Source organism: Phacochoerus africanus, chromosome 6, assembly GCF_016906955.1.
Source record: "Phacochoerus africanus isolate WHEZ1 chromosome 6, ROS_Pafr_v1, whole genome shotgun sequence".
Taxonomy (NCBI): domain Eukaryota; kingdom Metazoa; phylum Chordata; class Mammalia; order Artiodactyla; family Suidae; genus Phacochoerus; species Phacochoerus africanus.
This window is the reverse complement of record NC_062549.1, coordinates 106,178,998-106,202,142: the sequence shown is the minus strand read 5'-3', so window position 1 is coordinate 106,202,142 and position 23,145 is coordinate 106,178,998. Positions and strand designations below refer to the sequence as shown.

The 23,145-nt window shown below is 41.5% G+C and overlaps 1 protein-coding gene across 1 annotated transcript; it reads right to left on the bottom strand.

Annotated features, from left to right (window-relative positions):
* Nucleotides 1-10,892: 10,892 nt before the first annotated feature.
* Nucleotides 10,893-18,050, bottom strand: SIKE1 (suppressor of IKBKE 1). The gene is made up of 5 exons (XM_047784935.1): nt 17,813-18,050; nt 17,474-17,579; nt 16,212-16,354; nt 14,350-14,463; nt 10,893-11,601 (listed from the first exon to the last, which is right to left on the bottom strand). Exons 1-5 carry the CDS (start codon nt 17,969-17,971, stop codon nt 11,500-11,502), a joined length of 624 nt encoding a protein of 207 aa, XP_047640891.1. The 5' UTR covers nt 17,972-18,050; the 3' UTR covers nt 10,893-11,499.
* Between the last annotated feature and the right edge of the window lie 5,095 nt (nt 18,051-23,145).

Genomic DNA, 23,145 nt, shown 5'->3' with positions numbered 1-23,145 from the left:
GGATACAGTAGTGAAATCACCGAATTCTAACTGCTAGACCACCAGGGACCTCTCTAGACCTAGTTTTTTGGTTTTGTTTTGTTTTTCATGTGTTACTCTTCTGTATATATAAAATAAAAAAAAAAATAAGCAAAGCAAATTGGTTAAGATATTCCTAAAACTTCTTTACAAAGTCCAATCCTTCTGAATCTCTTTTTGTTAATAAGTTTGAACTTTTTTTTTTTGCTTTTTGCTTTTTGGGGCTGCACCTGCATATGGAGGTTCCCAGGCCAGGGGTTGAATCCGAGCTGCAGCTTCCGGCCTACGCCACAGCCACAGCAATGCTGGATCCAGTCTGCATCTGTGACCTACACTGTAGCTTGAGAGAACACCAGATCATTAACCCATTGATCGAGGTCAGGGATCAAACTCGCATCCTCATAGATACTAGTTGGGTTGGTAACCCGCTGATCTACAATGGAAACTCCTGGACTTTTTTTTTTTTTTTTTTTTTTGTCTTTTTAGAGCCGAAACTTTGGCATATGGAGGTTTCCAGGCTAGGGGATGAATCAGAGCTACACACAGGAACACAGGATCCGAGCCACATCTGCAACCTACACCACAGCTCATGGCAATGCTGGATCCTTTTTTTTTTTTTTTTTTGGGTCTTTTTGTCTCTTCTAGGGCCACACCCGTGGCATATGGAGGTTCCCAGGCTAGGGGTCTAATCAGAGCTGTAGCCACCGGCCTATGCCAGAGCCACAGCAACGTGGGATCTGAGCTGCGTCTTTAACCTACACCACAGCTCATGGCAACACCAGATCCTTAAGCTACTGAGCGAGGCCAGGGATCAAACCTGAAAGCTCATGGTTCCTAGTCGGATTTGTTAGCCACTTTAGCCACAATAGCAATGCTGGATCCTTAAGCCACTGAGCAAGGTCAGGGATCGAACATGCATCCTTGTGGATGCTAGTCAGATTCATTTCTTCTGAGCCACGGTGGGACCTCCTGAACATATTTTTTTAAATGCCATACATCAAGAGGCAGCATAAAATAATTTAAAAAATAAACAAATTAGGAGACTACATATTTGTAATATATAAAAGTAACAATGTATTAGTATCATGAATATACAGTAAATTAATACAAATCAATTAAAAAGAAAAAAATCAAAAAAAGGAAAATGGAGGAAAGACTTGAAAGTCTATATTTTTATTATTATTATTATTTTATGCCCAAACCTGTGGCATATGTTGATTACTGGGCCAGGGGTCAAATCAGAGCTGCAGCTGCTGGCCTATATGCCACAGCCATAGCAATGCCAGATTCAAGCCAAGTCTGTGAGCTACACCACAGCTCATAGCAACGCTGCATCCTTTAACCCACTGAGGAAGGCCAGGGATCAAATATGCATCCTCATGGATACTAATCGGGTTCTTAAACCACTGATCACAATGGGAACTCTGAATGTCTATAGTTTTAAAAAGCCCTGTGCAGGAAAACAAACATTTGAAATTATGCTCAGCCTCGTTAGTAATCAGGGCAATGCTTATTTGTTTTGAGATTATTTTATTTTTTGGCCATGCCTGTGGCATATGGAAGTTCCTTGGGGCAAGGATCAAACCTGTGGCACAGCAGTGGCCCAAGCTGCTGCAGTGACAATGCTGGATCCTTAACCTGCTGTGGCACAATAGAACTCCTGTGTTTTGACATGCTTTTAGACTTAGAAAACAATTAGAACCATAGTACGGAAAATTCCCATAGGCTCTTATGTTAATCTTACCTCAACATAGAATAATCTTCAAAACCAGGAAATTAACCTCGCCACATAATATTAACTACAAAATTAATTGGGGCTTCACAGTTTTTTTCCCTGCTATCCCATTTTCTCTCCCAAAACCAAATCCAGGCTCCTACCCTACATTTAATATTATGTCTCCTTAGTCTCCTCCATTCCATGGCAGTTCCTCAGATTTTTCTTGTCTTTTGTGATCTACCTGCTTATGGTCAGTTAGTTTGTAAATAGTCCTTAGTTTGGTTTTATTTGCTGTCTCCCTTGATTAGACTGAGGTTATTATGCATTATTTGGAAGAATGCCACAGAGATGATATATTCTTCTTATTGTATCATATCAGGGATTATATGATGCTGAAAAGTATTACTAGAGGATGTTTACCCAACCAATCGGTCAAAGTGTGTCTGCTAGGATTCTTCATAGTAAAATCACTATTTCTCCCTTTATAATAACTAAATATTGTGAGGGAGATACTTTGAGACCATACTTGATTGAATAGCGTCCTCTCAAAATTCACATCTATCCACAATTTCAGAATGTGACCTTATTTGGAAATAGGGTCTTTAGAGATAGAATCAAGTTAAAATGAAGTCATATTGGACTAGGGTAAACCCTAGTCTAAGGAATAATGTCCTTAGAAGAGGGAAATTGTTTGTTCGTTTGTTTTTTGTCTTTTTGAGGGCCGCGCCTGCAGCATATGGAGGTTCCCAGGCTAAGGGTCAAATAGGAGCTGTAGCCACCGGCCTACACCACAACCATAGCAATGTCAGATCCAAGCCGCGTCTGCGACCTACACCACAGCTCACAGCAATGCCAGATCCTTAACCCACTGAGCGAGGCCAGGGAATGAACCTGCAACCTCGTGGTTCCTAGTCAGATTCGTTTCTACTGTGCCACAACGGGAACTCCGAGAAGAGGGAAATTTGGACATAGAGTTATATAGGGAGAACACCATGTGAAGACTGAGGAGGCAGAGATTGCAACGATGCATTTAGAAGTCAAGGAATGACAAGAATTGCTAGAAGCTAGAAAAGTGGCATGGAACGACATTGTCCTTCAAAGCCTCGAGGAGGAACCAACCTACCAACACCTTGATCTCAGGCTTCCAGCCTCCAGGATTGAGAGAGAATAGACTTCTATTGTTTTAAGTCATCTACCTTGTGGCTACTTGTTATGGCAACTTGAGGAAAGTAATACAGACCATGCAAAAATCCTTCTGCTTGAACTTTATTTTTAAATCTTTGTGTTTTAAATATCCTTTGTTTTTTTTTTCTTTCCTTTGTTCTGCTTAAACTTTAGTCTGCTAATTTTTGCACGCATTCATGGATCTTGCTAAATCCCTTTTTGTCTCATAGATATGCAGGTTTTTCCACATAGAATTATTCTTGGGCCACTAAGATTTACTGGTAATGCAGCATTTTCTAAGAGTGTTACATTGTTGTCTCCAGGATCTTCTTCTGAGCTGCCAAAAAACACTGTGGTAGGCAGAATTTTAAGGTGACGCTAAGATTCCCATCACCTGGTATACTTGCCTTGTATAATTCCTTCCTCTTGAGCATAAGCTGGGCTTGCACATATTAGAGGATATCACTTATATCTCCTTTATGGCAAGAGGGATCACTGCAGATGTAATAAAGATATCCAATCAGTTGGGTTAATCAAGAGGGAACTTAGTGTGTTTCTGTGTGAGCTCTTAAAAGGGAGTTTAGGGGTTGTGGGGGTGGCATGGCGCAAACGAATCCAACTAGGAAACATGAGGTTGAGGGTTCAATCTCTGTCCTCACTCAGTGGGTTAAGGATCCGGCGTTGCAGTGAGCTGTGGTGTAGGTTGTGGGTTTGGCTTGGATCTGGTGTTGCTGTGGTATAGGCTGGCAGCTGTAGCTCCGATTTGACCCCTAGCCTGGGAACCTCCATATGCCATAGGTGTGGCCCTAAAAAGACAAAAGAGGAGTTCCCGTCGTGGCTCAGTGGTTAATGAATCCGACTAGGAACCATGAGGTTGCGGTTCGATCCCTGCCTTGCTCAGTGGGTTAAGGATCTGGCGTTGCTGTGAGCTGTGGGGTAGGTTGTGGACCTGACTTGGATCCCGCATTGCTGTGGCTCTGGTGTAGGCCGGCGGCTGCAGTTCCAATTAGACCCCTAGCCTGGGAACCTCCATATGCCATGGGAGTGGCCCTAGAAAAGGCAAAAAGACAAAAAAAAAAAAAAAGAAAGAAAGAAATAGATAAAATTGTTAAAAAAAAAAAAAAAGGGAGTCTAGAGATGAGACAAGGTAAGTCAGAGAGATGATCTCCTATTGGCCTTGAAGGCCTCTTAGTTCTACATCTGCAAGGAAATAAATTTTGCCAACCGTGTGAGGTTGGGAGAATGTCCAGACCCTCGGATGAGATGCTACCCTCAGCTGACACCTTGATTTCAGTCTTATTGAGAGCCTGAGAACACAGATGAACCCTGCATGGACTTCTGACTTACAGAATTTAAGATAATAAATGGATGCTTTTTTTTTTTTTTGTCTTTTTTGCCTTGTCTAGGGCTGCTCCCACGGCATATGGAGGTTCCCAGGCTAGGGGTCTAATTGGAGCTGTAGCCACCAGCCTACACCAGAGCCACAGAAATGCAGGATCCGAGCCGTGTCTGCAACCTACACCACAGCTCACGGCAATGCCGAATCCTCAACCCACTGAGCAAGGGCAGGGATCGAACCGCAACCTCATGGTTCCTAGTCGGATTCGTTAACCACTGAGCCACAACAGGAACTCCAAAATGGGTGCTGCTTTAAACTGCTATATTTGTGGTGATTTGTTACATAGTAAGATAAAGCTAATACAGTCATACTCCAAGTTCTTATGCTGGCACTCCTGATTTTATAAGAAGTGTTAATGTAAAGGTCACAAAAAAAACAGCTAAACCCCCATTCTTTTCTCTAATGGTTCTTATTTTATTTTGCTTTTTAGGGCTGCGCCAGTGGCACATGGGAGTTCCTAGGCTATGGGTCCAATTGGAGCTACAGCTGCCGACCTACCCCACAGCCACAGCAACATCAGATCTGAGCCGAGTCTGTGACCTACACCACAGCTCACAGCAATGCTGGATCCTTAACCCACTGAGGGAGGCCAGGGATTGAACCCACAACCTCGTGGTTCCTAATTGGATTCATCGCTGCTGCGCCACGACAGAAACTCCCCAGTCCTTAGTTTTTTAACTGAAATATCAAGACCTAGTCTTTGTCTAGTCACACACCAGGAACGCAAACCAGTTGTGCTTATGCTTAGAATGAGCCCGACCAGGAGTTCCCATTGTGGCTCAGGGAAAACGAATCTGACCAGTATTCTTGAGGATGTATTGATCCCTGGCCTTGCTCAGTGGGTTAAGGATCCAGAGCTGCAGTGAGCTGTGGTATAGGTTGCAGATGTGGCTCCGCCTCCGATCCCGTGTTCCTGCAGCTCTGGTGTAGGCTGGCAGCTGTAGCTCTGATTCAATCCCTAGCCTGGGAACTTCCATATGCCATGGGTGTGGCTCTAAAAACAAACAAACAAACAAAAAACCCCCCAAAAGCCAGATCACAATCCCTACATGTGTTAAGTCATACCTCCAACTTCAAAGACAAAATGTGAAATAAAAATGAACTTTAGGATCAGTGACATACAGAAATCCATTTCTAGGAGGCTAGATGAAATAATGAGTGAATTGTAATTCACTGAAGCTCTGAGGGTTCCACCTCCTATTAGCATTCTTGCAGAGTGGCAAAAGAAAAAGCATTATTTGCTTTCCACTATTTTAGTGGATAATAGTCTTTAATTTAGGAATTCCCATTGTGACTCAGTGGTTAACGAATCTGACTAGGGATCATGAGGTTTCAGGTTCGATCCCTGGCCTCACTCAGTGGGTTAAGGATCCAGGGTTGCTGTGAGCTGTGGTGTAGGTTACAGACATTGCTCGAATTCCGTGTTGCTGTGGCTCTGGCATAGGCCAGCAGCTACAGCTCCTATTAGACCCCTAGCCTGGGAACCTCCATGTGCTGCGGGTGCAGGCCCTAAAAAAGACAAAAAATACCCCACAAAAAACAAAACTCTTTAATTCACTATGAAAACTGCCATAAGACAACTGCAAGTGAAATAACTGCAGAATATGAAATACAACTGCTTACAGTGAAATGTGTCAATGAGGCAGGTGAAGGGAGAATTAAAAATTAGAAGTCAGGGAGTTTCCAAAGTGGCACAATAGGTTAAGAATTCAACTGTAGTGGCTTGGGTCACTGCGGAGGTGAGGATTTGATCCCTGGCCCGGCATAGTGAGTTAAAGAATAAAGCATTGTTGCAGCTGCTGCACAGCTCACATCTGTGGCTGGGATTCAATCCCTGGCCTGGGAACTTTTATATGCTGTGAGTGTGGCCATAAAAAATAAAATAAAATTAGAAGTCAGATACTAGCAAAGGATTTTTTAAAATGTATAATTTATTATTTTATGTGTATGCATCCCTTAACAATCTATTGTAGTCACATGAGATCTTGTACATCAATGAAAATTAATGACAATTATACAACAAAATGAATCTTAGAAACATAATGAAGAGTGAAAAAAATCAAGTCACCATAGACCACTATACAGTCTGATACCATTTTCATAGAGCTCAAAAAAAAAAAAAAAAAAACTAAAAAAATGCCACTTTAGGGTTACAGACATATTTTCAGGTCTTTTTATGTGTGATAAAACTATTAAAAACAGGAAGCAGGGGGTAGGGAGAGTGAGGAGAGGAGCTCGAACAAATGCAGTGTGTGGGTAATGTTTAATTCTTAAATTAGGTGATGAATTATTGTCATGCTGGATAATTTATTTGCTTGTCACATTTATCCTTTTTTTTTTTTTTGGTCTGGCCACACCTGAAAGCATGTGTAAGTTCTCTGGCTGAGGACTGAAGCAGTGCCGCGGCAGTAACCCAAGCTGCTGCCACAAAAGAATTCCACATTTATCCTTTTATAAATGTCAAAAGTTACATTAAAATATATGTGCAAAATTACGCATAAAGTGTTGGCAAAATTTATATTTGCATGGTTGTTTTTTAAATTATGTTCATCAGAATTCTTAATTATAGGTGATTCAGGTTAATTTTAACAAAAAGTGATTTTATTAAAAGCTAGTAAGTAATTCTCAGGATCTCTGAACAGCCAGAAAACCACAATGTAAATGCTATGCAGGCTCTAATCACTTCAGGTAACTGCTTCAGTGAAGATCCCACTGTGTCCACTGTTGGGCAGAAACATTGCAGCTTACACTATTGACTCTGATGACACTGGAAACTGAAAGTTATCAGTAAAGCCACTTGTGCTGGTCTTCTGTAGAGCTGGATGTAGTAGCCAGTGTACACCACTGCCTTTACTCAAAAGAATTCTGCATAGTTCCCTGCTTCTTTGTATCACTAACTTTTAGGACAAAGAGGTACCTTCCCTGGTTGCAAAGAGGCTGGGAAAACAAATATCTGACACTTTCAAATTTTTTAGGAAGGAGGGAGATTCTGCCTCATTAGGTAAGGGATTCCTTAAATACAGAAGTTAGGATAATGGGCAGCAAAAAAAGAAATGATGGATGTTTTCCTCAAGCCCATTTTTTGGCCACTCAATATCTACACGGTCCTTCAGCTAACACTTAACACTTGTTAAGAACTAATCATTATAAGAAGACTTGTATGAGGGAGTTCCCATCGTGGTGCAGAGGAAATGAATCCGACTAGGAATCACGAGGTTGCAGGTTTGATCCCTGGCCTTGCTCAGTGGGTTAAGGATCCAGCGTTGCCATGAGCTGTGGTGTAAATTGCAGATGCGGCTCAGATATGGCATTGCTGTGGCTGTGATGTGGGCTGGCAGCTACAGCTCTGGCAGACCCCAAGCCTGGGAACCTCCACATGCCGTGGGTGTGGCCCTAAAAAAGACGAAGAAAAAAAAAAAAAAGAGGTGTCAGATATTATTAGTTGCTTTCTCAATACTCTTTCCTCTTCGGTATTAGAAGAGTGATTTTATTTGGGGCAGCTATGTACTCAGCCTCCTTTACTGCTAGAAGTGACCATTCAATAGGTCAGGCAAACAAGATAAGGGGAAATCTGCCTGAGTCACATAAAAAAGAATACATGCGGCTGGCATTCCTCCCCTTTTTTTCCTGCCTGGAACATGGATATGACATCTGGCACAGCAGCAACCTTCTTGCAGCCAGAAAATCATGAAGGATGAAAAACAACATGGTAAGAAGGCAGATCTGAAAGCCAGAACCACACCCTTTCCTGTACGTAGTAAGGACCACTGATTAAGCATTATTCTTTCAGTTGCACATATACGTATACTTTTAGCTGAACCATTCTAGAAAACAGATGACAACTATGTCTTATTAGTTAAGACTATTAAATTTGATATTTTCTAATATATGGGCTGTGGTATTTCTTTTGCACTACTAATAAAAAAACTTTAAAGATTAATCAAGAACCACTTGAACTCTCTGAACAGTACTTGGCACAAAGGAATCTCAGCTTAATGGTTAAGAATATGTTTAAAAGTCTGGGTGTGAATTTCGGTTTCAGTTTGGAAAAATAACCTCCTTGTGTCTGGGTATATGAAGGTATGGTTGAAATGAAGATTATATAATAACTAAAAGCACCAAGCTTTCTAGTTCTCCTACCCATTTTTTTTTTTTTCTCTGTTGGATTCTCAAGTTGTAAATAGACCCTGCTCTGTACTCTATGCATCCTTATACTGGAGTTATCACATTATTTGCCTCCTCTACCAGAAGATTTTTCTTTGAAAACAGTCAATGTCTACCTCTCCTTTATGAAATTCCTAACTCAAACTAGTGTCTTTAGAAGTTACCTGGGATGGTTATTAAAACACAAGTTCTGGAGTTCCTGTCGTGGCGCAGTGGTTAACAAATCTGACTAGGAACCATAAGGTAGCGGGTTCAATCCCTGGCCTTGCTCAGTGGGTTAAGGATCCGGCGTTGCCATGAGCTGTGGTGTAGGTGGCAGACGTGGCTCGGATCCCACGTTGCTGTGGCTCTGGCATAGGTAAGTGGCTACAGCTCCAATTAGATCCCCTAGCCTGCAAACCTCCATATGCGGGAGCGGCCCTAGAAAAGGCAAAAAAAAAACCCAAAAGCAAAAACCATAAGTTCCTAGATTCCATCCTTAAACTTCGATTTCAGTAGGTCAGTAAACCACATTTTGAGGAATACTGCAATACTTCTAAAATGTTTTAATTTTGTAATTTGACTTGTAATCATATAATTTATGATTTCTAACCATAATAACCATGAGGAAATCTCTAAAAGATTGTTCAGAAACAATTACTTGTAGTTTTACTGTTGGATACACTGTGCTAATTACAAAATATTTATGACAATCCCTGTCTACCTGACAGGTTGCTTTTTAGGTGAAAAATAAACCTTTGCACTTTCTAATAATTAGACTCATTATGGAGTAAAACTAGCTAATAGTCTCAAAATTAGACTTTTATTAAAAAGTTTGTATTAAAATTTTGCAAATCAGTGAAGTTCCATCATCCACTGTAAAAGAAACTTTAATACCCACTCAAACCAAAATCAAGAACATTCCTTCCCCACTTTAATCTTCTAACTACACACCATTTTCATAGTAACACCAGCTAGAATTTATATTATATAGGGTGCTGAGAGCTCTTGAGACTCATGCTTCGAGCTTTTGATTTGCCAGGGGGAAAAGTTAACATATAGATTTATTCTGATATCTGAGATGGAAAGAACTTTACAAACAACTCTAAAGGAATATAAAGGAGATAAAAGGACACTATGTTATACTTTCATAGGCCATCTGATCACATTATCATTTTCGCCGAAAACTGGCCATGGCAGCTGACAAATGTTACAGGGTACATGCCTCCTGAATGGAACTGGGGTACATACAGTGGCACTTAGGGCATATATTTCAAGGCAAATGGCTAGACTGAAAGTTTATATACTCTTAGGAAATTTTCCAAATTCTCTGCAGGACTTTGAATACAAAGTTGACAAATTCTAAAATGACTTAGACTGATTCATTACAGCCTACCACTGACGGCATAGGCCATTAATATTACTGGGATCAGATGTTTTTAGGATATCTTGGAGAAACTTTGTTTTAATTGGAATTAACTTTTATGACAGTACAAAGGAAAGTTTACACCACATAAAGCACTAACCAAAAACTGTCTCTCCCAAGCAGTATAGTGCTTAGTGTTACAGGAAAATACTGACAAATTTATCATTCATTATTTCAATTATTTTTGGGCAAACCTAAATCGGTAGTATTACATGAAATGATTTGTAAACTGAGTATTACATGAAATGATTTGTAAAATGAGTTAAACCGAGATGGGAGAATGAACTGATGGGTGACCCTAGCTGATCAATTAGCATCTGAATCTCAACACTGCTATGAATATAATAACACACAGCACTATGAATATAATAACTCATTAGGTGAGAAAACTTTGTTTCCATGTGAAAAATGGATCTAAAAAGATGACAGGACTACTAATACTAGTAATGAATAACATCCAAATAAGTGATGGTTCTTAATTATAAAACAGAAGGTACATATAAACTGAACTGTAGAATGTAGTACCTAAGAACTATGATGTGAATAAACCTATTATATGTTCTTCACACTGGGTAACTACCCAAGTTAAAGATTTCCTGGTAGGACAAAATTAAAAAATTGACTCCTAATATCTAATAGAATAAATAAAACATACTTATAGCATCTGAACTAAGAGCACACGTATGCATACACACATACACAGGACAAATTTCTCAGCATTCTTTGAACAATACAATGGTTATACCACCACTAGAAAAAAATAGTTGACTGATTTTCAAGTATGTTTCCTGGATACTAGCAATAGGTTCTTTCAAATTAAAAGACACCAGGCCATAAAATGGCAGCTCTTAGCACCAGAGAGACCTAAAACTTCATAAAAGGTGAATGAATGACATTACAAATCAGAAAATTTGGCAATCTACTTCTCTGGAATTGTATTACTCTTCTCAAATGGAAAAAAAAAAATCCAGGTTTATGCCAAATTGATTTATAAAGCTAATCTCTTAAATTTTTTTTTTTCTTTCTTTTTAGGGCTATACCTGTGGCATATGGAAGTTCACAGGCTAGGAGTCAAAATGGACTGCAGCTTCTGGCCTAAACCACAGTCACAGGAACTCCAGATCCAAGCCACATCTGTGGCCTATACCACAGCTAATGGCAAAGCCGGATCCTTAACCCACTGAGTGAGGCCAGGGATCAAATCTGCATCCTTATGGATACTAGTTGGGTTCTTAACCCGCTGAGCCATGATGGGAACTCTCTCTCTAAATTTTTTAGAATTGTAATTTACAAGCCTATATAGAATAAAAGAACTGGCTTTTAACAAAATGCTCTAAGTTTCAGAGATATGAAAGAACAAAAATGAACTGAAAACACAGTTTATATAAATTGAGGTCCCAGATATGAAAATTAATAGTCTCTTAGAGAAAGGAATGGTGAAACTCAGTGTGTTTCACCCAAAAACTGTTCTGTGGACAGAACTTTTGACTGTGAATTCTAAAATGCCACTTGATACATTTAATCGACATTAAATCAAGTCTGAGGCAAGACACTAAATGGACAACACTAGAATAGAGAGATAATAACTTCTTTCCTTAATAAACAATCTCCAGCCGTCATTTAGAAGCTGAATTATTTGATGGCTTGGGAAGCAGTGTCCATTGAATTGTCCTTCCTGACCTGAAGAGACTCACTGCTGATGGACAGTAACTCTCGAAGTTCCTTATTTTCAAGCTGGAAAAAAAAAGTACATTGTTAATGTCAGGTATTTTGACTGTCAAACTGTTATCAGAACACATTGTTTTGGCCCTGAAACAGAAAGCATATTGTTATTTTTTTTTTCCTTTTTTTTTTTTCAGGCTGCACCCGTGGCATATGGAAGTTTCCAGGCTAGAGGTCAAGTGGGAGCTGCAGCTGCCAGCCTATGCCACAGCCCACAGCAACGCTGGATCTGAGTCACATCTATGACCTACACCACAGCTCATGGCAACACCGGATCCTTGACCCACTGAGTGAGGCCAGGGATTGAACCCGTGTCCTCATGGATATTAGTTGGGTTTGTTTCTGCTGTGCCACAACAGGACTCCAGAAAGCACATTGTTTTAAATATTTTAAAAGTTTCGAGGAAACAAAAGAACTGAGAATTTCCTAAAATACTATTTTTTAAAATTCATTTAAGAATTTGAGTAAGTTCTATATGCCATGTGTTAGGACTAAAAGGAAAAAACAAGGTCCCTCTCCACTTCAGGAACTGACTGGTTGTCAAACTCTTCATAGTTCCCACAAGTTTTACTTTTGTTTCTTTTATCTCTTAAATTCCTAACAATACTTTCATTCTGCTCAATTTTCTCTCCTAGATGTCTGACAGTTTTGGAGAAAGGAAGGAAATGCGGAGCAGAATTACCGGGCACATAGCAAGGTACTGCATGGACGTACTGCATACATCATCTCACACAACACAGAGGGTAGGTACCATTGCCTATGTCTGTGTTCTCTTTGAGATGAGGACACTGTGGCTCACAAAAGTCCCAAAACTTGTTCAAACTCAGATGTCATATTGCTGGGGCCTCAATCCAATACCCATGTTTGTCAGCACTAAAAGTATTAAGTAGGAGTTCTGTTGTGGCACAGCGGAAATGAATCCGACTAGGAACCATGAGGTTGCGGTTCGATCCCTGGCCTTGCTCAGTGGATTAAGGATCCAGCATTGCGGTGAGCTGTGGTGTAGGGCGCAGATGCAGCTGGGATCTGGTGTTGCTGTGGTATAGGCAGGCAGCTGTAGCTCTGATTTGACCCCTAGCCTGGGAACTTCCATATGCCTAAAAAGCAAAAAAAGAAAAAGAAAAACAAAAAGTATTAAGTAAAATGTGTCACACATTTCCTTAGGCCTGTTTCCATAACTAAGATAAATTAGGGATGTAGACAAGGTCATTCTATCATTTTAACTAACTCCTAGTTCCTACTTGGGACCTTGTCACTCCCTTTGATTTTCAGATAGGGCCGCTTGCACTCTTCACCCTTATTCTCTCAGCAGGAAATTCTAAGTAAACCACAGCATTTTCAGGTTTCACTAAGGGTTAGAGCCCATGCTCATTAACACTTCTGCCATACAAAGTGCTTCCCTCAATACCCTGTGTCTCTCTTTTAGCATTTATATACCATTTTGTACCAAAACAAGTACTAGTACAATTCCTTTCATTAGACTCTGAGCAGGGACCCTATCTTTTTCTTGCTCATATTCGTCAAAGGTCCATGACAGCACCCTGTAATTAGAACATTTAAGTCATCTATTATAACATTGTTGCTTAACCATTTTACAGGAACACTAACATCCCAGGCTCTTCTTTGTAAATTATTCCCATCTTAATCAAAATATTAGACATTATCTATTTGAATTCTTTTTGCAGCAGATGAGGGGATTTTTTGCTTACATGCAATCTGTTCCTTGTCCTCTCTCTGCCCTCCTGATGTGACATCTCAATTTCTAGCCAATACATACTTGGCATTTTCAGTTTGCTGCTGATTACATTTCCTTTCATGAAAAGGGTAAGGAAGATGTGCTTTTTTTTTTTTTTTTTTATGGCTACACCCACGGCATATGGAAGTTCCCAGGCTAGGGGTCGAATCGGGGCTACAGCTGCCAGCCTACACCACAGCCACAGCCACACAGGATCTGAGCCGTGCCTGGGACCTACATCACAGCTCACAGCAATGCTGGAACCTTAACCCACTGAGCGAGGCCACATCCTTATGGATACTAGTCAGATTCATTTCCGCTGTGCTACAATGGGAACTCCCAGAAGATGTGCTTTAATTTTAAATCAGAGCACAGAGAAAACATCAATACACTGCAGTGATAGGACAGTGAAGACATACCTTCCAGACTCTAAAAACTCCCTAAAATATTGTGAACCTGGAGTTCCCACTGGGGTGCAGAAGGTTAAAAATCCAACTTTAGCAGTCTGAGTTGCTGTGGAGGCATGTGTTTGATCCCTGGCCTGGTATGGTGGGTTAAAGGATCTGGAATTGCTGCAGCTGTGGTATAGGTTGGAGCTGGGGCTCAGATTCGGTCCCTGGCTTGGGAACTTCCATATGCCACAGGTGCTTCCATTAAAAAACACACACAGGAGTTCCCGTTGTGGCGCAGTGGTTAACAAATCCGACTAGGAACCATGAGACTGCAGGTTCGATCCCTGGCCTTGCTCAGTGGGTTAACGATCTGGCATTGCCGTGAGCTGTGGTGTAGGTTGCAGACGCAGCTTGGATCCCACATTGCTGTGGCTGTGAGGAAGGCCATTGGCTACAGCTCTGATTAGACCTGTAGCCTGGGAACCTCCATATGCTGCAGGAAGCGGCCCTAGAAAAGGCAAAAAGACACACACACACACAAAAACAACACACACACAAATCTCCAACAACCCAAACCCCCACCAAACAATAACAACAAAAAATATTGTGAACCTAAAATAGCAACAATTTTACCTCTAATTGTGCTAGTTTTTCCTGAATCTTACAAAATTGGTCATCATCCATCTGAACTGCTTTCCTCATCACTTCTCCCATTTCACAGATTCTGTCGATCTGACTCTCAATTTCCTGTGATGACATTAAAAAAAAAAAGGTGGAAAAGTCATCTTTTTTTACAGATAGGAAGTTCATGAGAACATGTGCACTATGATGTTAAAAGTTCACTTAATCTATGTTACAGAGGTTACACAGAAGTTTCACTATAATCTAAGTCCTCAGAGGTAAAGCCACAATAAAGTTACCTTGTGATATTCACAGGTAATTTGTTTCCAGAAAATCGATTCTGGTCTAAACACTCATTGCATGTTGGAGAATATCTCTAAATGGCTATTTAACTTAAATTCAAATATTTTTATTGGCACCAAACTTACCACATTCCAAGCTATCTTATTGTATCTTTGGTCACATCTCTTAGCAAGTTTTGTTTTGCTTTGTTTTTGGCTTTTTAGGCTTGCACCCACGGCATATGGAAATTCCCAGGCTAGGGGTCCAATCGGAGCTTCAGCTGCCAACCTACACCACTGCCACAGCAATGCCGAGTGAGGCCAAGGATCGAACCCACATCCTCATGAATCCTAGTTGAGTTTGTTAACCACTAAGCCACAAAGGGAACTCCCAGCAAGTTTTTAATATAAACTAAATTATGTCTCCTTCAAGGTTCAAGTTTTTGCTTCTGGATTACAGATTATTATTTTGTCCAGATGAAAGCCATTTGCGTATTTAAAATACCTATTTTCAGAGTTCCCGTTGTGGCTCAGTGGTTAACGAATCTGACTAGGAACCATGAGGATGAGGGTTCGATCCCTGGCCTTGCTCAGTGGGGTAAGGATTTGGCATTGCCGTGAGCTGTGGTGTAGGTCGCAGATGCAGCTTGGATCCCGTGTTGCTGTGGCTCTGGTGTAGGCTGGTGGCTACAGCTCCAATTCAACCCCTAGCCTGGGAACCTCCATATGTCACACGAATGGCTCTAAAAAAGGCAAAAAGACAAACAAACAAACAAAAAAACAACCCCCCAAAAACACCCATTTCCTCTGAGTTTTTTAACTAAAGTCAGTAAAATGTTTTCAGTGGAATCTAAGATGAAACTAATCTTCCAGAAATTCCACTGCAGCAAAGAGTGAGATATCAATATATTAATCTAGGATTAAATGATATAGTACATGTGAATATACAATGAGAACTGTGAAACACTCCACAAACTTATGAGCAAGTACTGTGTAAAGCAACTATAACAGAAAAAATGAAAATCTTAAGAAAACAGAATAATCACTAGGTCTCCCAAATTAAATCATAAGTAACTAAAGTATAGATACTGATGTTGTATAGTTTACAGACTGCCTGCTATGTGCCAGGTACCACGTTAGAGATAATAGACAGAATTCAAGCTCCTTACAACCAAAGAGCTTAAAGTCTAGTGAAATATACAATAATAACCACTCAAGTATTTACTGAGCCCCTTCAACATTAACTGGCATTCTGTCTGGTGGAAGAACGAAGCATTCATTAACATCTTGAAACAAGATCTCAGTGAGGGAGGGAGGAACTTTGGAATTACTCAAATAAAAGGCCCTGAGCAGCTCTTTACCCGTTTTTTACTTTAAAAAATTTTTTTTATTAAAGTACAGTTGATTAACAATGTTGTACCTTCCCCAGTTTTCTTATTCATATCTTTACAAAGATATACTAAAACCAACAGCAAATGTGATAAAACACAAAAGGAAAACAGCTTAGTTTTCTTCAAAAGTGAACACACAATCCAAAACAATTTCAAGATTTAAATGCAGTTCACTTAAAATTTTTTCACAAAAGTTTCTTACTGCAGAGTGAGACTGGTGAGCTTTCAGGACTGGTTCAGCATCCACTGCTTTTTTAGCAACCATTAATTGTAACATCTGTTTCCGGTATTTGCTCATGATGAGTTCCAAAGCATCCTGGTGTTCCTCCAAGGAAACCCATAGCTCTATCAAAAAATAAAAAAACTTGGCAGTGATGTCTGAGAGATACCTCCTAAAGCCACACTCAAACAGTTGGAAGTTTATGGCATTCCATGGGATATTAGGAATCCAAAGTTGTAAATCAGTGTTGAAGTCCCCAAAACTCAACTATGTGAAAAATATCTGTCTAGGCAGAAGCAGCATCAACTGATAGAGCCATGGGATGTGGAATTGGAAGACATAAGTTTAAGTCCAGTTCTTTGAGTTATTAGCTTACTACTCTTAAAGCAAATCATTTAACCTCTATTTCTTATCTGCCTTGTAATAATAAATACCTGGCTTGTTTACTTCAAAATAAAGCTATGAGAATACAAGTGCATGGTATATGTAAACGCCCTCTGAAAACTGATATACAAATAGCTATTCATACTACTACCATTAGCAATGTATTCATTAAGCCCAAGAATATACACCAGAGGATAAAACTTAGCTCTTCCACCTTGCACAAGAACATAAAAAAACCCCTTTGATCTTAACTTTAATGTTTATTTCAATTATTTAAAAATTAAATTTTAAGCCCTTAAGGATATTAACGCCAGGAGTTCCTCTCCTGGCTGAGTGGTTAACAAATCCAACTAGGAACCATGAAGTTGCAGGTTCGATCCCTGGCCTTGCTCAGAGGGTTAAGGATCTGGTTGCCCTGAGCTGTGGTGTAGGTAGCAGACGTGGCTCAGATCTGGTATTGCTGTGGCTGTGATGTAGGCTGGCGGCTACAGCTCCAATTAGACCCCTAGCCTGGGAACCTCCATATGCCGTGGGTGCGGCCCTAGAAAAGACAAAAAGACACACACACAAAGCATATTAACTCCATCTGGGGACACCTAATAAGCCATGCAGTATTCAACTCTACTACACACCTTTCTGATGAGCTGCCTGTAAATAAAAAATCAGTTATATGACCTTGAAAAGGGAATGTAACACATTTTATTGCTACTGGGCCGGCACAGGACAACTTTCCTGTTAAAAGTACTGACTTGGACAATACAGCATGTGTATCTTTGTGAATGGTTTGTCAGTTCTGCAAGAATTCTTTAAATATTACTGCATATGAGAAAATCATAACTACACAAAAAGGCCTGACTAACCTCTGTTTTCCTGCTGCAAGTCTCTAATCTGTGTATTCTCTTGGGAGAGCAGAATGTGAGGTTTGTATTTGGACATGTCCTTTATATCGGATGCATCCTCTTGATACTGGACAAACAGAGACATACTAATCGCGCCGTAAACAAGACAGCCGCAAATGCAACTGAAGAGGCAGGAGGCAGTGTTCCAGGGTAACATTCTCATCCCCGACCCCGCAAAAAGGTTTCACCGCTGCCCTCGGGGACCAGGAATAAATTCCAAGTCGCGTTCCCACTTTATCTCACCCTCCACCCCTAAAGTGCCCAGAACCCGAGGGCACGGACCCCTACCCTCTGCCTGACCTGGTCCGGAAGGGCTGTCCCCGCCTCCCGCATAGCGGCCACCCGCCGGTGCAGCGCCGCGGACTGGTCCACTAGCGACTCGGCCGCAGCATCGTGCTCCCGCAGCCTCTCCAGTAGCGTCTTAGCATCGGTCAGAATCTTCTCGATGGTGCAGCTCATAGCCTCCACAGGAACACAGCCCCAGCGCCGGTCAGCTGTAGGAACCTCTCAGATCCGTCCTGAGCCTGTCTCAGCGTTAGTGACGTCACTTCCGGGTACGTTTAAAGGCGCCTCCGTGATGGCCTACAGCGCTTGCGCAGTGGAGCCAGGTCAGCTGGTGACCCGCTTTAAGCCGCGGTTTCCCCGCAGCCTTTATATGTGCCCAGTGGCGGAGGCCTCCCCTTGCCTCGCCCTTGGCTTCCTGCAAGGCCTGATGGTCAAGTTGAGTTATGGCTGGGCTAGTCCAAGTTTCTCCTTTCCTTTATGGTTTTGATTAATGTGTATTGTTATCGTCATTCTTTTAAAAATATTTTCTTTTTTTAAGTTGTGGTAAATTATGCATGAGATTTACCATCTTAACCATTTTTGAAGCATAGTTCAGTAGTATTAAGTGCATTCAAATTGTGCAGTTATCACCATCCATCTCCAGAACTCTTTTCATCTTGCAAAACTGGAACTCTGCAGTCAAATTTTTAACTTCCTATTCTGCCTTCCTCCTACCCCCTGGCAACTACTCTTCTATTTTCTGCCTCTGGATTTGACTACTTTAGGTACCACTTATAAATGGAGTCATGTAAATCATAACTGTCATTTTTGTGACTGGTTTATTTCACTCAGCATAATGTCCTTAAGCTTCATGCATGTACAACAGAATTTCCTTCCATTTAAGACTGAAAAATATTGGGAGTTCCTGTCGACTAGGAACCATGAGGTTTCGGGTTTGATCCCTGGCCTTGCCCAGTGGGTTAAGGATCCGGTGTTCCTGTGAGCTGTGGTGTATGCCGCAGCCGTGGCTCAGATCCCGAGTTGCTGTGGCTCTGGCTAGGCCAGGGTCTCTCAGCCCTGATTAGACCCCTAGCCTGGGAACCTCCATATGCTGTGGGAGCGGCCCTAGAAAAGGCAAAAAGACAAAAAAAAAAGACAAAAATATTAACTGATATCTATATTTACATCTATATTTATGTACATATCATGTTTTGTTCATCCATTCACCCATTAATGGACCCTTGGGTTGTTTCCACCTTTTGGCTGTTGTGAATAATGCTGCTATGAACACATGTAATAAATACCCATTTGATTTTTTTATATGCAATGATTTTTATTTTTTTCATTATAGCTGGTTTACAGTGTTCTGTCAATTTTCTACTGTACAGCATGGTGACCCAGTTACACCTACACATATAGATTCTTTTTTCTCACATTATCATGCTCCATTGTAAGTGACTAGACATAGTTCCCAGTGCTACACGGCAGGATCTCACTGCTAATCCATTCCAAAGGCAATAGTCTGCATCTATTAACCCCAAGTTCCCAATCCATCCCAACTCCCTCCCCCTCCTCCTTGGCAACCACAAGTCTGTTCTCCAAATCCATGATTTTCTTTTCTGTGGAAAGGTTCATTTGTGCCATATATTAGATTCCAGATATAAATGATATCATATGGTATTTGTCTTTCTCTTTCTGAGTTACTTCACTCAGTATGAGTCTCCCATTTGAGTCTTTCCTTTCAGTTCTTTTGAATGTATACCCAGAAGTGGAGTTGCTGGGGGTATACAGTAGTTCTATTTTAAAATTTTTGAGGATTGACCATACTGTTTTTCATGGTGGCTGCACCATTTTACATTTTCACCAGCAGCGTGCTCCCTGTTCTTGTCATTGTTGTTGTTTTAATAGCCATCTTAATGTGTGTAAGAGGGAGTCATTATTTTCTGCTTACCTATTTTTTCAATTTTAATTCAGTTATTAATTGAAAACAAATTTAACTAGAATAGCATGACTTTTGTGCTGTTTGTTAATTGCTTTATTAGTTTACCTTGTCAAGTGTGTATGTCAAACTCTGTTCTCTTTTTAAAATTATTATTATTATTATTTTGGTTTTAGGGTCACACCTGCAGCATATGGAAGTTCCCAGGCTAAGGGTTGAATTGAAGCTGCAGCTGCCAGCTTACATCACAGCCACAGCAATGCTGGATCATATGCCACATCTGTGACCTACACAGGAGCTTATGGTAATGCCAGATCCCTAACCCACCGAGCGAGGCCAGGGATTGAACCTGCAACCTCATGGTTCCTAGTTGGACTTGTTAACCACTGAGCCACGATGGGAACTCCAATTCTTTCTTATTTTTTCATTAACTACTTTAATAAATACTTTTGGAGAATCTCTCTTTCCCCCCCCCCCCACCCTCAGCATGTGGAAATTACTGGGGCCAGGGATTGAACCCTCATCACCACACTGACATGAGGTGCAACAGAGACATCAGGTCCTTAACCCACTGAGCCACCAGGGAACTCCCTGGAGAATCTTTTGTGTTTCAGGCATTGTTTAGTGTCTGTGAATACAGCAAACAGTATTTATATATATACTATATATAGTATTTTTGTCTTATTAGGGCTGCACCCACAGCATATGGAGGTTCCCAGGCTAGGGGTCCAATCAGAGCTGTAGCTGCCAGCCACAGCCACAGAGACACCAGATCCTAGCTGCGTCTGTGACCTACACCACAGCTCACAGCAATGCCAGATCCTTAACCCACTGAGCAAGGCCAGGGATCAAACCCACAACCTCATGGTTCCTAGTCAGATTCATTTCTGCTGCGCCATGATGGGAACTCCAGCAAAGAATATTTTAATGGGAGAAAGAGTTCATACTCATAAATAATTCAAGGTAATGACAGGGTTAGGAACAAACGAAAGGGGCAAGAGTGTCACAGATGTTTATCAAATTGTTTGACCTTTTCTCTAGAAAGAAGAATTCTTCGTCAAGTAATAACATCTTCCATTTGTTGGGGGCTTTAATTCTTCAGAAGAGCTTGAAGATATTTTTATGTGTATTCCTTGAGGGAGAACTAGGATCCTGGCCTAAGGCAACATTTCTTAGCTCCTCCTTTTTCTCTGCTTCCTCTCCCCTCCCTGATTAGCAAATGTTTGAACCTGCCCTCAGGGAAGATGTAGGGGACAAAGCAAGGCTTCTGTGACCTGGAGTCCCGCAGGGTCCTGCTCAGTTTCATTTCTGCAGGGACAACCTATAGGAACCACAGATGCAAAAGCAACCTAGCTAGGGCCCTGTGGGGCTCCTGGACACACAAGCCTGTGTCCTACATTTCTTACTTTTAGAGAATAAGCTTCAGCCTCCATGATCTTCCCTGAGTTCCAAAGGGCAGTTGCTAATCAGGGATGGGAAGGGATGCAGAGACCAGGGAGGAGCAGTCAAGGGACTAAAGTGCAACCTTGGGGCAGGGTCCTGGTTCCTCCTAAAGGAATACACACAACAATATTTTTGAGCCTTTCTGCAGAACTAAAACCCCCAACAAATGGAAGAACTCCTTGATGAAGCATTCTTCATTCCAGGAAGAAGAAGGACCACCAGAACAAGTCCTGGGGCCACTAAACACCAGCTTTGAGGGGAGTTCCCATCGTGTCTCAGTGGTTATTGGATCTAAGAATCATAACGTTGCGGGTTCTATCCCTGGCCTCGCTCAGGGGGTTAAGGATCTGGCACTGCTGTGAGCTTTGGTGTAGGTTGCAGATGCAGCTTGGATCCCCCGTTGCTGTGGCTCTGGTGTAGGCCAGCGGCTACAGCTCCGATTAGACCCCTAGCCGGGGAACCTCCATATGCTGTGGGAGTGGCCCTAGAAAAGGCAAAAAGACAAAACAACAACAACACCAAAAAAAAACTCCCCAGCTTTGAGAGACAATGCAAACTTGCCTCTACCCTGATCCTTATCTACGGCCCTATTTTCCACTCCCCAAACTATAAAGCCACCTTCTAATCTCTCCCAAGGTGGGCACATTCTTTTGTTGCGGAAACCGCAAAAACTGTGGCAACAGAAGGAGACAAACAGCACTCGGAGATATGGAAAAGCAAGGTTTATTCAGCACCGGTGCGGGCTCAGAGGAGTCACCTCCAGAGTCTGAGCACCAGGTCTTTGTTCTCAGTAACTTTTATACACTACAAGGTCTTGATTTTCCCTTGTAAGCATCCCGGACCTCCCCCACCCCCAAGCAGACAGTGTTCCTCCCTAAGAAACTGAGCAAGCAAGGTTACAGAAGCAGAACTGATAAGCAATGCTAGGTACCTAATTAGCAGGGCTGCTGGCTTGGACAGAGAGCACACAGTTGTTACATTATTACAAGAAGGGTGGCATAGTGATTAGCGCAGCTGGAAAGGCTTGCAGCTGCCTTCTTAGCCAAGGGGGGGTTGTTCTTTAGTTAAAACTCCATTTCACTTTAAGGCATTAGCCTGCCATGGCCCCCTTTGCCTGGCAAAGCAATAAAGTCTATCTTTTTCTTCTTCACCCCAAACTCTGTCTTTGAATTTCTATTTGGCACTGGTGGATAGAGGATGAGTTTTGGCAACAAAACAAAGTCTAAAACCAACGTCAGTATCTTTGCTTCTAAACTTGCTTCTATTCTTGTTTCAGTGAAGAGTACATTCATATACCCATTTGCCCAAATCAGAGTTCTGGAAATGATCTTTTGTTTTCCCTATTATTCTTCATACTTTATCAGTTACCAGTTACCAAAGCAATCTGTCTTTATTTTTAAGACAAACTTCATCCTTTGTATTCTCATTGCTTCTGGGTAGGTTGAGCCACCATCCTTTCTCATCCATATAAAACAACTGTCTTCATGTCCTCTGCCTACTACAAGTCTTCTCCTTTATTTATTCATTTATTTACTTTTGGTCTTTTTGCCATTTCTTGGGCCTCTCTCTCGGCATATGGAGGTTCCCAGGCTAAGGGTCCAATCAGAGCTGTAGCCACCAGCCTAAGCCAGAGCCACAGCAACGTGGGATCCGAGACGCATCTGCAACCTACACCACAGCTCAGGGCAACACCGGATCCTTAACCCACTGAGCAAGGCCAGGGATCCGGATCCTTAACCCACTGAGCAAGGCCAGGGATTGAACCCGCAACCTCATGGTTCCTAGTCAGATTCGTTAACCACTGCGCCACTAAGGGAACTCCAAGTCTTCTCCTTTAATAGCTCTCCTTCAAGGACCCTATAACTCCTTACTGACTTTTGGGTAGTGGGTAATTACTCTTCTATGTTCCACTTATGCTCCACTTATGTTGATGGCTAAGAATTGGACTGGTCATTCTCATTCCCCAATGACACTGCAGTTACTCTTA

Coding starts and splice junctions, on each gene's coding strand:
- SIKE1 (XM_047784935.1), bottom strand. CDS start 17,971: ATGAGCTGCACCATCGAGAAGATTCTGACCGATGCTAAGACGCTACTG. Junction 17,580..17,812: donor GGACAGCCCTTCCGGACCAG/GTCAGGCAGAGG, acceptor CTGTTTGTCCAG/TATCAAGAGGATGCATCCGA. Junction 16,355..17,473: donor CTTGCAGCAGGAAAACAGAG/GTTAGTCAGGCC, acceptor ATTTTTTGATAG/AGCTATGGGTTTCCTTGGAG.